At 41.8% G+C, this 16,017-nt stretch overlaps 1 protein-coding gene across 1 annotated transcript in view; it reads left to right on the top strand.

The window, feature by feature from the left end:
• The window catches only part of CD99L2 (CD99 molecule like 2), an 89,197-nt gene that overhangs the window by 33,742 nt on the left and 39,438 nt on the right, over positions 1-16,017 (top strand). The window contains exons 2-3 of the mRNA XM_088478853.1: positions 1,606-1,665; positions 6,098-6,142. Coding sequence (XP_088334979.1) covers positions 1,606-1,665; positions 6,098-6,142 — 105 coding nt within the window. The remainder of the gene's footprint in view (positions 1-1,605; positions 1,666-6,097; positions 6,143-16,017) is intronic.

Raw genomic sequence — 16,017 nt, forward strand, 5'->3', positions numbered from 1 at the left:
GGATCACGGATGAGAGATTTGTATTGCAGCTACCATTAGCATTATCAGCAGCATGTCCCCAGGGCTGGGGCACCTGTGCATATTTCCACAGCCTCCATGTGCACCCCTCCCTAACTGCCAAACTCTGTGATGCACAATGTCCCCTGTATTTTCTGGGCTTCTTGTTGAGCTTCCTTGCCATGGTGCCCCTGTCCGAGAACAGTGTTGACTTCCATGGGAGTTGCCTCCTGTTCACCGAGGGCGTGTGGCTGAGCGTGAACACTTCACGGTGCCGGAGTCCGTCTGCAGGTTCAGCGTAAAGAGGGGCATCGGAATCCAGTGCATACGAACTGTCAATGTTTTTGTTCAGATGGTAGTGTTTTTACCATTTGATGGTGGAGGTCCGATGTTTGCCTCCAACAAATGGAAATCATTCAGTGGTGTTCTGATGGTTGTTGTTTTTTTTTTTTGTGTGTTTGTTTCTGATGGCTGTCTCCCCAGGCTCCTTTTATGGCTAATTTTGTCTACATCAGAGCATTTTCATGGGTTCATTGGAGGCTGTCTCTCACCCTCTGCCTCAGACATGACCCTGCTCAGTACCTGACTCCCTCCCCTCTCTTAGCTGCTGCTAAGCAACAGGGAACATTGCTATCTTAGAGAGCTACTCAGCTGCAGCAGCAGTAGTCAGTCGCTCACACAGCACAACAGTTTCAGATGCTTTCTTGCTGTTTCAGCACCCCGGCCAGCTCCTATACAGCAGCTTGGTGCAAGATTTTTCCTTTGACTTGCTCCACTAAAATCGTCGCTGCTCGGCTCCCTCTTGTCACAGATGACAAGAGGTTCATACACCTAAACCTTTCTCGATCAATGCTGTATGGAAAGGTGAAAACCTCATCAAAATCCGTCCAGTGGTTCAAGAGATTAGCCGAATGAACAGACTCTTAAACCGAGGAATGAAAAAAAAAAAAAATATATATATATATATATATATATATATATAAAACAAAGGATGGGCGGCACTGCAGGTCTTTTTCTTAAGCAGGGTTTATTGTGCCAACGCCCTTTTGTCAAGGTTATGTAAGGGTATGCACCCTTGACAAAGGGGCGTGAAGCTCTGAAGCGTTGGCACAATAAACCCTGCTTAAGAAAAAGACCTGCACCGATTGGATTGAGATATATATATATATATATATATATATATATATATATTATAATATGTGTTTTAGTATCCGCACTCAATGCAAATATTAGTCAGCAGTGTGGTGCTCCTCAAAGATCCAATAGGGATCCAAAACATAGGGTTAACGGAGAAGGAGGGCACTCATCAGGTAAGGTAGTAGAATAAAATCACATCTTTATTACTTGTCGACCTTAATGTTTTAATCAAGACGTTTCCATCCGCTTAGGGACCGTCATCAGGACATAAACACACAGGTCTCAGTGGCTGTGGAGAGACCTGTGTGTTTATGTCCTGATGACTGTCCCTATATATATGACCACCTTTCATGTAAAATAGTTTTTCCTTGTACATCCTTTTTCATGTTTCATGAATCATTAAAATAATTTTATTAACTATTTTACTATGTATATAATTGTATTTGCTAATATAGAATTATTGTATTTTAGCATATGGACAAGATGACTTCAGTTTGGAAGATGCTTTTGGTGATGTTCCAACTAAGAAACGTAAGTATTTAATTTATATACTAACAAAGGTGGCCCATTATAATGCATACTTCTTAAAATAAACGTATGCAACATGTTTTTTTTTTTTTTTTTATTGTGATCGCATAGTAAAAATATGAGCTATTGTCTCATTTATGTTTACATGGATATTCTCACCACAAATATGTGGTTATATAGTTACCTTGGGTGGGCAATAAGCGCCCTTCCAACTGTTGTTGAACTACACATCACAGCATACCTTGCAACTGTTTTAGCATAGCCAAATAGCAAAACTGTGGCAGGGCATGCTGGGATATGTAGTTCTACAACAGCTGGAGGGCCGTTTATTGCCCACCCTTACCTTAGAGAGAACTTTGCTGTCATGGTAATAGCACAACCCTTTTAAATGTCATTGGCTTCTCTCCCCAATGTCGTGCATTATTTCTTCTGCTAACTACAGTTCTACATCAAGGGGAGTAATTATCATTTATCCTCTTCTTTTTGGCACCCTCAACATTTTTATGTTGCATATTAAATTGTGTGGTCACTTCACTTGCCTAACGCACCCCCCTACTCTGCTCTTCAGGGCAGCTGTGCACCTCCCAGCATTCACTGGACAATGCTGTGGACTGTTGTTACAGTGGGATAGTCCTCTGAAAAGGACTGTCTTACCTGAATCTACATGAATCCAACAGTAATCTTTATTAGAACATACAGCAATGTTTCAGTAATCCAGAATACAGCCGATTTACATTGCTGAAATAGAACGACAACTCAATGATACCAACACATACCGACCTTTGGATGGAGATCCAACTATCTTCAAAAGGCTAATAATGGATGTGTTGCAGAATGCAGTCCAGGAAGGACGTCTTGCATCTGAATTGATGACCGCATTAATACCTACATACCCCATAGTGCCAATACTTTACACTACTCCTAAAGTGCATTAAACACTACAAAATCCACCGGAGCGCCTGATTATTGCTGCTACAAAAATGTTACATCAACCGTTTTCGGTATACTTGGACTCACTGTGTCAACCATACATACAGGAACATCAGTACTATCTATTGGACACCACAACATTATTGCAACAACTGACGGATCTCCCCAGATTTACGGAAGAAGTACTTTTGTGTAGTGTGGGCATTACGAGCCTCTGCACCGTTCTCCCAACACGATATGCTGTCAGGCGTCTATTGACGGACCACTCACTATATAATGGACGGGATATAGATTTGATATTGGGACTTTTTTTGCTCATATTAAATAATAATCTTTTCATCTTTGAAGGAAAATGTCTTTTTGCATCTTGTTGGCTGTGCGATTATCGTATCCCAACATGTACATGTTCAAGGCAAAACAGATATTTTCTTCTCAGATAAATTGATTGGTGACAACATAATCTATTATAGGCGTTATATAGACGACTTAATATCTGGCGTGGTAGTAAATTAGCGTTTACCATCTTCTCAAATTAACATACAACATCAGTGCCACATCGATACATTTTTTGGATGTGCAGATCACCCTTGACAATGGTAGAATTAGTAAGTCACTTTATACTAAGCTCAGTGATGGAAACAACTTATTACATATGAAAAGTTTCTATTCGCTTCCATTGAAAAGGGGACTCCCCTTCTCATAGTTATTACATATCAAACATATTACATCTGATACGAAGGAGGCAGAAGTACAGATGAATATGATAGCTAAGTTTCAACAGAGCGGCTACGACATTAAACTTCTCCTTGAAGCTCAGGCTAAGGTGCTTAATTTAGATCGGAATGCACTTTTATCTAGACGTAATAATATCCTGAAACCCAAAACATTACCTTGGGTGACACAATTTAACTCTGCATGTTCTCATATTAACCTTGTCTCCAAAAAATTGTGGCCAATGATCCTGTCTGATCCAGACCTCAAATTGCAGGATGTAAAATTAATGGCTGGCTACAAAAGAGGTCACAATCTAAGTGATTACTTAGGTTAGGTTTTTCTAACTAGACTTAAAATGTCATCTAATGGGCAAAAAAGGTTGCATTAAGTGCACTTGCACGTCGTGCAGCTACAGTATATGATCCCTGGCAATATATTTTTTAATCCGCACTCAGGTAGAAAATATACTATTACCCGTGTAACACCGAATATACGGTCTGTCAGATTGTGTGCCCTTGCGGCCTCTCCTATATTGGTAAAACCGAACGCAGTTTCAAAGAGCGCACACAGGTCTGCCATACGAGCAGCACTAATTATGAGCAGCCCGTTGCGCGAGTTTTTTGCACGGCCCCACATCCCTTATCGGCGTTACGTTACCGTAGGATTGATCACGTCCCCCAGTCCATCAGGGGTGGCGATCATGCACTAAAACTGCTTCAGTTAGAGAGCCGGAGGATATATAAGTTGGAGACCCTTGTTCCCAAAGGACTCAATGATCACCTGGGATTACTTAACTTTCTGTGAAGTATTGTAACTTAGTGATGCTGACTTATTATTTACTCTTCCTATGGATTATGTCCTTCCTATGCATTATGTCCATTCTTATGTCTACCTTTTATTTATGTATGCATCTGTGTATAATACCCTGTAGAATGATATAAATATGGGGTGTTGAAATGTGAGGGTTAAATGTTCACTTACATTGGTGGATATAGATTAAACTAGATAATGGTATTAATGTGTTTAGCCATCATATGAGGATGTACAATAGTCTGGCTCTGTCTATATATGATGATGATAATTATTATTATTAATTATTATTATTTATGATTAGTATTAGTACCTTTTGGTACATTAGTTACCCGGGCTGCATAGAATTATTTGTCTATTAGTGATGTTAAACCAATAATGGGGTGTCTTCTGGCATTATTATGCAGCAGATATTTATTACATTGTGTACTTACTACATTGTACTTTTTGCCTAATGTTTGGTTTAGTACTATTTTATGCAGATGCTGTTTTCCCTGACTATTACAAACTTAGTGCATTGTTTACATAATGATCCCTGCAATAGAGCGTTGCGTTATGGTGAAGGGTCACTGAACGGTTGGAGTGATGATGTCACTCTGTGTGCGCCGCTGACGTGGGTCTGTAGTCCCGCTTACGGTTTTGGCATTCACGTGTAGCACGGGTGTTGTTATTTAAGGTAAGGTTTTTTTTTTGTTTTTATAGCCTGATGACAGTGCCGGTATTATAGAGGTACCTTAACGTTGCTGTATGGTCTAATAAAGATTACTTTTGGTTTCAAGTACCCTGAGTGCCGCATCACGTTGGCTCTTAAGTTATTTATGCAGGCATCGGGCAATGCTTAGTGCATTTTCATCAGTGAGTGCCAGTGCTCCCACACACAGTTATATATTTACATGTAAGATGAATCGTTATACTATACATTAAGTGTGTTTGGGCCACTTTCAACTGACCTGCTCAGTAGGACTGAGGTTGCCATGTTTTGAAGTGGAATATTGTAGTTGTGTGAGTGCTGCAGATACGAGTCTGTACACTGGCAGGGATCTTCGCACCATTTGTATGACAGTACTTTGTACACAATGCCCACGCGCAAGGCATGTGGTGGGAATTGTTTGCAATTCATCTATGGACCCTCAATCCATGAGTGTGTAACATATTAGCACACATTGCATGTAAGTGATCTGACTAGTCGGCAGTCGGACCTCGTGTGCTCATTCCCAGGTGGCTCCATCCTTATGTCACAGCTCCCTTGCATGGCGAGTATTCACGAGTCGGAGGAACTGTGTGAAGGAAGTCATCTGGCTGTGAGCCAAGTCATCTCAGCCAGTGCGCTGACAGGTTGTGCTCTCTCCTAGGAGGAGGAGTACTAAGGGAACTGTGTTTTAGTTTTTATTCCACAAACCTAAAGCTTGTTGTAAAAAACACTTACAGATGACAAGTTCTCTTTAAAGGGAGCTTGCACGTCCCTCCCTACATAGATCCAGCTACTACCTGCACTGAATTATTTCTTAATTTATATATGTAGCACCTCTACATTACATCTCTTTACAGGGAATGATTAATCATTCATAGCAATCCCTGCCCCAGCTTACAATCTTATCTTCCATACGTCATGGAAACTCTGCACAAATAGGGACCTGATCAGAATTGCCTAGCAAAGTTATTAAGCATTGCTGACTACTGTGCCGTTATGCTGAACCAATTATCAGACCAATATGCCTGGATCTTGTATAGAGGGGCTACAACATATTTTGTCACTGGTTTAGATGGGCATTAGACACCCTCCTGGTAATGGTCATTTTCGGTGATGGTTAGGACATTGCTGGTGTCCCATAAGCCTGGTTTATATCTCTGTTGGTATTATGCTGGATCCACAATAGGGCAGTTAACCCTTGGGCAAGAGGTGATTAACAAGTAGTCACCCCATTACCTCTATACACAGACGTGGTAAATCCTGTAACTTGTTTTACTGTCTTATTCGCAGCTAAACCTGCACCAAAACCACCGAAAATCCCAGCACGTGGCACAGGTAAGGAGTTTTATTTCTGCCTCGGTCTCTGTATTTATAGGCAAATGGTTTATATGAGAAATGGAGGGAATGATATTGGGGTGAAGAAATTTCAGTTCAGGCTCTTATAGACTGGTCATACAAAATATACAAAAAAAGGTTCTAGTGTTTTAAGTAATGCTATTACTTAGGATTATAATGCTGGAGCTATAAAAGCATACCACTTTTTTAACTTTGTTTGTGTCTGTTGCGTTCTATAATTCACTAAAGTGCAGAGCAATACAATGTGCTGCAAACCCAGCACTGCTCTGGTGTCCTCCGCCAGCTGTCCTCGCGATAACTACCTGTGACTCAATGGTCTGATTTCAGACATATTTATAGATGACCAAAAGGGGCCTGGAAAACCTATGTCTCTCCTGGTGTTAAACTACAAGCCCCAGCATGCTCTGCCCGCTAGTAGCAGGCAGGGCATGCCTGGGACTTGTAGTTTCACAACACCTGGAGAGCCACCAGGCCTTAAGGAATATATATTTGTCAACATCTTTTGGCAAAAATTACTGGTCTCCTCTAATTGGCTCGGGAAGATCAGTCAATGAATGGTAGGAACCCAGAGGAAATGTTATTGAGAAAGTAAAAGGCTACACTGTGCATTTCAAATTCCCAACATCTGATTATCAAGCCCATCTGGGTTGTTATGCAATAACCCGACATGTCAGTCGCACTGCATTTTGTGTCTTAGTAAACAGATACCTTTTGTCAGTGACTCAATACTGTAACAGGGACCCCTGTAGTTGGCAAGCTTGTACTATGCAAGGAAGATTTGAGATAATCACAACAGAAACATTAGCAACATATGACCAGAGCCGTAACTAGACTTTTTGGTGCCCTGTGCCAGAAAGCGCATTGGCGCCCCCCTCATTTTTCAAAACGACATAATGCACCCAAAAAAGGGGAATGGCCTCATGGGGGGCCAGGAAAGAGAATGGGGAGGCCAGCAGATGCTGGGGATGAAATAAGAGGAAGCTACAAGTGAGAATGATAATAAACAGAAATTTGACAGGCCCAAACAACGCCCCCTGCTCTGTGGTGCCCTGTGCGATGGCACTGGCCGCACTACCCTAGCTACGGTCCTGCATATGACATACAGTGGGATGCAGGGCTTATCTTTATGGAAGATTGCTTCTGATATTCACACAATGCCGGACATTATAGGTTTTCATGAACGGAAACCATTTCTAAATACGTTGTTTACTTTATTACCTTTTGCATGAACACCTATTTTTGTGCGTAAGTGATATTTCTATATCTTCATACCCTGAGATTTGTTTAATAATAATTTTGTTGTCTCCAGCGGTTCTGTGGGAGTGATTGACAGCTATAATGTGTTATGGAGAAGGCGCTGGGCAGACTGAAGTTTGTTTTAAAAAACAAAACCTAACCATAAAACCTTTAAGCATTATGGGGGGCATCCACTAGACGATTTTATCCCTGTCCAACCTCTTAACGATTTTCCCTTGAAGTTTCCCTTGAAATATGATCTTCCACTCTGAACAATTTGCAAAGGATTTGCAAAAGATTTGCAAAGGATTTGCAAAAGATCTGCAAACGATTTGCAAAAGATCTAACAATAAACTATGTTGTTTTAATCTGTAATTGAGAGCTTTCAGCTATAGTGGGCAGACAGTGGTTCATCGTTTGATCGTTCAGCATGAACTATGTGTAAACGATGTGTAAACGATGTGTAAACGATTTGTAAGCAATCAAGTGAAATTGACCTGCATGTTCAGTCGATGGAGGAGACGATCAAACGACCAGCGGGAGCGCGCATCGTACATCGTTAGAAACAATTACTGCACGATTTGCAAACGATGTTCAAACGATGTTTGAACGATTATCGAACGATTTTGTCATTATCGTTCAATCGTTCAACTTTATCGTCTAGTGGATACCCCCCTTTACAAAATCTCTTTTTATATAAGAGGGCCTGGATTTTTTTTTCATTTACATGTATACTGTATGTAATGTTCACTTTAAAATTAGTTTTCTGAAAATGAGCGTTAACAATTTTAAAAAAAAATTTGTATCGTATGAGAACTTCACCCAGAGGGACTGCATGGATAATCTGCTGTCTAGCACAACCCAATTTCCTGGAATGTTTCATGTTAAAATGTTCACATCATTTAGTGGAAACTCTGTATATTTTATCATTATAAGCAAATAGTGTAACGTTTTTTTCTTTTTAGCTAAAAATAGGTTTGTTTTCTAGTAGCATTAAAATAACTTCCAATGTCCGCACGTGTGGGGCTGCAGTAATATCCTATTGAGGCTCTTAATAACGGCTGTGATATATTGATGGCTGTGCCTCTGGCAGCTGGTATAACATCACACAGCATATTGAGCAATGAGATGAGTCAGCCGTTTTGCAGCAGAGGATACAAATGGCCTTGGATTTCTTCCATTTCTGCTTTAAATACTGATGCGGATTGCTATGTTATTCTCCCTTCTTAAATATTTAATATTTTACTAAATGGTAAACTGAAAGTAATCAATTACTTTATATTAAGTATCTCCTTTTGCTACCAAATTAAACAATATTCTGGAATGGTGACTTTTAAACTTGGTATCTGAATGGCTTGCTCACAAAACAATTGTCCACTACACCTAAAATACAAGTTGTTCCAATCTGAAAAGTTATTAAGTATCATTTACATGTAAAAGTTCACATATGCTGAGTGGATTTTTACATATTACAGATGACTAGTTGCCACACGTTGATGGCCGCAGTGGAGAGACCCGATAGCTTGGTGGCCAGAATGACCGTATCGTAATGTAATCATTTACATTTTTAACGCTCATTCTAAACTTGTTCTGCAAAACATTTGCCTATTTCTATGGTTTGCAGTGAAATTTCTCATGCTTCACCAACAAGTATTCACATTTCTATCCCAACCACATCACAGAGTAGAATTAATTGACTGTCCTTTTCAAGCGCATTTTCATACTGCAAGCTTTCTAGAACCCTATGGGGGCTCATTAGATGTACGTGTAAACCACACATTCACTATCACTGTGCCTCCCTCCTATCTCGTCAGCAGTAGGTCCCTTGTGGCATTCGGCTCAGGAAGGCAAGCTGGACTAGATGTTAAACATTGGGCGCCCATTTAACCAAACGAGGAAGAATGACCGCCTTCGTATCTGGGCATACTGACCCATTCCCCAATTAACACTAACAGTATTTTTAGGTGAATTCATGCTCTGACGTAACTGTAATTTCCACCACATGGCCAATGAATAGAGGGATGTCCCACAGAGTAATGTACTAGCGGTCACTGCTAATTATCTGGGTCCCTGGTGACCCTAAATGAGGAGATTAGTCAAGCCGTACCTAGAGAAACCAACTGGCGACATTTCAGAACTCTGTAAATGTAACCATTAAAACACCTATAGTAATGTTACATTTAAATACAAAGTACTAGGGAGGTGGGTCTGCATGTGATCTTAACCTTTATTTTGAAGATGCTCAAGTTACACCCATAACTGTAAAACAATTAGATGTGGGTGCATTCGCAGATGCGCTTTTTAGGCGGTGTATCTCTTGTGTGTGCTGGAGCTCTGGGGGCACAATATGCTATGTTAATGACCAACAACAGCACTATCTAGCCACTTCTGATTGGCTATGAAATACAAAAAAAGGTATTCCGTCAGTGCACTTGGGACCTGCTGCCTACCCACTATTCAAAACAATATAGAGTAACACCACACTTAGACAAATGAAAATAACTAGAAAAGGTTTGAAAATGTGAGTTGGCGCCGGAAAATAGAATACTGATGCATGATACTTATTCTTTCCACATGTAGAAATAATCCTTCAATATTGCTAGTATGAATTCACAATAGTTTTCTCCCAGATAAGATCATACAGTGGGAAATATAGAGAAATAAGAAACTGTTATAAAATCCTTTCCATAAAACAATGAAAACTATACATCGTAATATTTCAACCAAAGGATTTGAAATGGCATACCCCACTCACAGTAAAGTGGGGAAATAATCCACTTGTAAAGGTTTCTTTTAGCCCAAAAATATAAAATCTGTAGGGCCATGTATTTCAACCACCTCCCAAGTAAAGCGACAAAGATGGGCGTACCCAAACTCACGTCAGAACTGGGATATCCGCATCAAGGTATCTTTTCATATAATTCCTCCATAGAAGACTCCTCAATATATGACCCAAAACATCTTCAACGTGATATAGTTGAAAACAAACGATGTTTATTAAACTCAGAATATAAAAATCACAGCTCATGGATGAAAACATGCAAGACTATGTGGAATAAGATGACCAGTTCTAAAAAGCCTGAAGTGTGTTAAAGTCCGGACTTTCACACTCTGCTTAGGTTCCTTAATACAAGTCCAGTAAGGTCCAACATTTAATCACCCACAAGAGTCCTGTGTCCCCTCTACCAACTCGTTTCGATTCTAGATGAATCTTCCTCAAGGTATGGGGAAAGCGTTTCTTATGGTCATTTAAATACCCCCTTAATTGATGTAAATTGCAATTACCGGGCCCCGTCAGTAGTATAATAATAAAAATATTACTGAATACCGCTAAATACTCATCCCAAGAGTTAAATTCCACCTCCCCCCTTTAAAAATAGCACAGTCACCACCCTTAAGTGGTTAAAGATCCTACAGATAGAAAACTTGAAACATGTTTTAAATCAGTGTTTTCATTGTCTGGAGCTGTTACTGGGCCAGCTATGGCTGCTGCTTGGGTATCCAAGGCTGTTGAAGAATGGGGCATTGGAGGATACTCTACCAAATGCTACCAGAGAACATCTGTGATCTATCTCCCAAATACGGGAAGCTGCCTCCTATTTGGGTGAAGCTGCAATAGATGCTGGGCTTCTCGCTTCTAAAGCATCGGCAGCTTCGGTTGTTGCTCGTAGGGCCCTTTAGTTAAGGTCCTTGAAAGCAAATACGGGAGCCAAGAAGGCTCTGGAATCCTTACCTTTTTATGGAAACATACTTTTTGGAGCAGAATTGGATAAGATAGTGGCTACTCTGGCAGCTTCAAAAGCTGCAGGTCTGCCATCAATGGCTACATCAAAGTCTAGGCAATCTTCTTTTCGGTCCTTTCGCCCTCAGGGAAGAGCAAACGGACAGTCTTCCTCCAGACCATCTAGTTCTCTCAGGACCACCAAGCAGCAAGCTAAGAGGTCCTGGCTGGTCAGATGTCCAGCCTCTAAGCCAGACGACAAACACTGCCTGATGGGGCGGGCCTCTTCCTGGGGGACCCCAGGGTGGGCAGGCGACTTCAATTTGCGGACAACTGGCATCAAACAACAGACGCCTGGGTCAGAGAAGTGGTCTTTCAGGGATATGCCCTCACTTTCCAGAGGTATCTTCCCCAGAATTTTTTTTGCACAACTCCCGCATCAGATTCTATCAAGGCCTTGGCCCTCCAGGAGGCCATTTGCTCCCTGTTGAAGGCAGGGTGATAATCCCGGTTCCTGTGGGTCAACAAGGAAGGGGTTATTATTCCAATCTGTTTTTGGTTCAGTAACCAAATGGGTCCATTTGCCCTATTCTAAATCTGAAAATCCTCAAGTTTATCCGTGTACCCAAGTTCCGTATGGAAACTGTTCGGTCAATTATTTTGGTGACGGAATCTGGGGATTTTAAGGCTTCCCTGGACAGTCAGGATGCGTATCTGCATGTGCCTATTATGTCATGCCACCAACAATTTCTACAGTTTGCTGACCTGGAACAACATTTCCAATTTCAGGCACTGCCCTTTGATCTATCAACGACCCCTTGGGTCTTCACCAAAATAATGGTGGTTATGACTGCCCACCTCAGGCGTCAGGGAATCAGAATACTGCCATACCTGGATGACCTTCTGATATTGGCACAGTCTCCAGCTGTTCTCCAACACCATCTTTAAGTGACCATTGCCTGCCTACAAAAGCACGGCTGGATCATCAATTGGAAGAAATCCTATCTTTCTTCAATACAGCAGATGGTACATCTGGGGCACTTTTGGATTCTCAAGCACAAAGGGTGCTTCTGCCAGAGGACAATATTTCAGCCCTATTGCGAGTACGCAAATTGCTCTGCAAGCGAAGGGTATCCTTTCCATCAGCAATGCAGGTCCTGGGGTCAATGGTATCCACCTTCGACATGGTGGAATATGCTCAGTTCCACTCCAGACCTCTACAACAATTGATTCTCTCTCGGTGAAACGGGCAGAATCATCTTATACAGTCCCAAAGGATCCTTCTGACTCCTGTGGTTCATCTCTCTCTTGGTTGTTAAAAAAGACTCATCTGGACAAGTCGCCCATTTTGGATTCCAAATTTGGTGCTCCTCACCACAGATGCCAGTCTTCACGGATGGGGGGGGGCGGTGACGGGTTATCATACCTTTTCAGGGAAGATGGACAAATCAGGAAAGTCACTTGCCCATAAACATCCTGGAGCTGCACGCAGTATACAAAGAACTCATCCTGGCACAGGATCTATTCCAAGGCAGACCGGTCCAGATCCAGTTCGACAACGCAACTATCTCAATCATCAAGAAGGCACGCAAAGTCACGCAGCCAAAGTCACGCAGGGAAGTGACAAACATTCTGATCTTGGCAGAATGTCATCTTCTGGCTATCTCGGCAATATTCATCCCAGGAGTCCTCAACTTGGAAGCAGACTTTCTAAGTCGTCAAGACATACATGCCGGAGAGTGGGCTCTCCACACTGGTGTTTTTCAACTCCTGGTGAACAAATGGGGCCTACCAGATGTAGACATCATGGCCTCACGTCGCAATCATAAGGTCCCCCAGGTACGGATTCTGGACCAGAGACCCCTCAACCGCCTTCGTGGACACACTGGCAGTGAGATGGGACTTCAAGCTGGTGTATCTCTTTCCTCTGATTTCCTTCCTCCCAAGGGTTCCCAGTAAATTCAAGCAGGAAGGCAGAACAGTGAGTAGCTCCTGCTTGGCCCTGACACCATTGGTTCACCGTACGAAATCAATCCATAGACACTCCGTTATCTCCTCCTCTATGACCGGATCTGTTAGCGCAGGGTCTCTGCCTGCATCTGGACTTACCTCGTCTGTCTTTGACAGCGTAGCTCTTGAGTTTTCCATCTTAAGAGCCAAAGGTTTCTCCAGCTCTGTGATTCAAATGATGTTTAGTGCACGGAAACCTTCCTCTACCCGCATCTGTTACAGAGTTTGGCATTCTTTTGGTCAATGGTATTCCCACAAAGTATGACCCTAGGGTTTTTAGGATTTCCTGTGTACTTTCTTTTCTCCAGGCTGGGATAGACCTCGGTCACGGCCTGGCCTCCCTGAGAGTACAGTTGCATTGTCAGTTTGGTTCCAGCGAAGGATTGCTTCTTTGCCGGATGTTAGAATTATTTTTCAGGGTGTTCAGCAAGTTCAGCCACCTTTTTGTCCCACCAGTGGCACCTTGTGATTGGTCTTTGGTTCTCAAGGGGTTACAGGCTCCCCCATTTGAACCTCTGGACTCGGTAGATTTGAAGTGGTTAACACTATCTCTTCTGCACGCAGAGTCCCTGATTTGGCAGCTCTCTTGTCGCTCCCCTTTTTGATTTTTCACCAGGATAGAGCTGTCCTCCGTACATGCGTAGGTTATCTTCCTACGGTAGTGTCCCGTTTTCATGTATATGAAGAGATTGTGGATCCAGCTTTTCAGTCTTCAGACCTTTCTGTAGGTGAAGTCTCCCTGGATGTGGTTCGTGCTCTCCGTATCTATGTGGATCGTATAAATTCTCTTAGGTTTTCACAAACGAGGCTGGCCAGCTAACAAACAAACTTTGGCTCGATGGTTGCATATGACTGTGTATCAGGCTTACACGCAGGCTGATCTGCCTGTTCCAAATGAGCCAAAAGTACATTCTACTCAGTCTGTGGGACCATCGTGGGCGTTTTGTCATGGTGCTTCTGCTGAGCAATTGTCAAGTGGTCTTCTGTCCACACTTTTTTTAGGTTCTACGCCTTTTGATACTTTTGCCTCTCGGGTGCTTCCTTTGGGCAGCGGGTTCTCCTTTCTGCTCAGGAACGTCCCCACCCTTAGGGGGAACTGCTTTAGGACGTCCCCATGGTATCCCTGTGGATCCCTATAGACCCTGAAGAAGTAAATAAGAGTTATGGTAGACTTACCTTTGATAACTCTTTTTCTTCGAAGTCCACAGGGCACCCACCCAGGCTGCATTGGGTCCTTTCTTTCGCTCACGGATTCCATCATCTTGTGTGACTGTTTCTGGTGTATATTGTTCTTCCTTCTCCTGCCTTGGGCTTGTTTACAAAACTGTCTTTGACCAGGGGTGGGGTATATGTGGAGGAGCACCAGAGGTATCCTGGGAGCTGAAAGCTTAACTGTTTGGTGCCTGGATCTCTCCAACCACATTTTCCCCATGGTATCCCTGTGGACTCTATAGACATTGACGAAAAAATATTTAACAAAGGTAAGTCTACCATAACTCTTCTTTTTGCAGCCCATGTGTTCAGCTTCACATTTGCACTTTTTTATGGACTACATTTTAAAGTGTTTTTTCTGATCTGGAATAATGTTCATATGTTGCAGAAGTGTTATGTGCCACATGAGAAACTTCAGAGATTGAATACAAAAATAAAAAAAGAAATAGGTGCTGTCTAGATTAACATCTATTTATAAGGTCTCTTTAAGAGTTGTCTTTATAGCAATATATGATCTATATCACCAATGCACAAATACAATAAATAATATACACACACACACACACACACACACACACACACACACACAAAATTAAAAACCTTTTAACCGAGTAATCACTCCTTCCTATGATAAATCTCATCTCTGTGGCCATAGATTCAAAGGTGGTAGTTGTTAGTTTGCATACAATTTGTTCGTATTGAAACAACTGTTTCCCGGTGAGTGATTTTTAGTATGAAACTGTTAAAGGGACAGAAGGAATTATGTATGCCTGGCGGATTCTAAACCACTAGGATGGAGCCATCGGTTAACTGCAATGCTAATAAGCCATGCACTCTTTATGGGGGTCTATGTGGTATAATACCTGCAAGTGGATTGGTAATTGCAGACACTTTATTTCAGTGGTCTCCTCTATATCGGTCCGCATGATCCCCGCGGCCGGAGCATACCTGAAGATGATGTTACCCAACCCAAAATCAGAGATTGAAATGTGGTGGCCATGTAAAAATAATATAAAACATTCCCACTAGTTATCTAATGTGAATTATTTGACGTACTGTAAAACGTTTGTGACAGTGAAGCAATATATCTACATTTTTAAAGCAGATTATAAACAAGTGAGATTTTTATTACACGTTGAAATTGTATGAACTGTAGTGTACCATTTATCTGCACATATTTCAGATTGTGGGGGAGATGTATCAAGGAAAGAGATGAAGTGGAGAGAGATAAAGTACCAACCAATCAGCTTCTAACTGTCATTTTACAGACTGTGCTTGAAAAATGACAGTAGGAAGCTGATTGGTACTTTAGCCACTTTTTTCTCTCTAAGGCTTGATAAATCTCCGTGTGTGTGTGTGTGTGTGTGTGTGTGTGTGTGTGTGTGTGTGTGTGTGTGTATAAAGTAAATGATATAGGTACGTTGTAAGCTTTCACATGGTCTCTTCATCTTGTTTTATTCATTGCAATGGCAGAAGAGAGGCCAAGCATTATTGTGCCTATGGCTCTGAGGAGATTCAGGTGAATGCTCAGGGCCTCTGTATACAGAGAATCCCTTAGAGAGACTCCATAGATACTAAATGATAGATTCGTGCCCGAGGGGAGCCCAGAGACTGGTGTCACATCTGTGTTTTGCGTGTCAGTAAAGCAGCAAATATTTGCTGTTAATTCATATAA

Source organism: Taudactylus pleione, unplaced genomic scaffold, assembly GCF_031769625.1.
Source record: "Taudactylus pleione unplaced genomic scaffold, aTauple2 ptg000222l, whole genome shotgun sequence".
In the NCBI taxonomy this organism is placed as follows: Eukaryota; Metazoa; Chordata; class Amphibia; order Anura; family Myobatrachidae; genus Taudactylus; species Taudactylus pleione.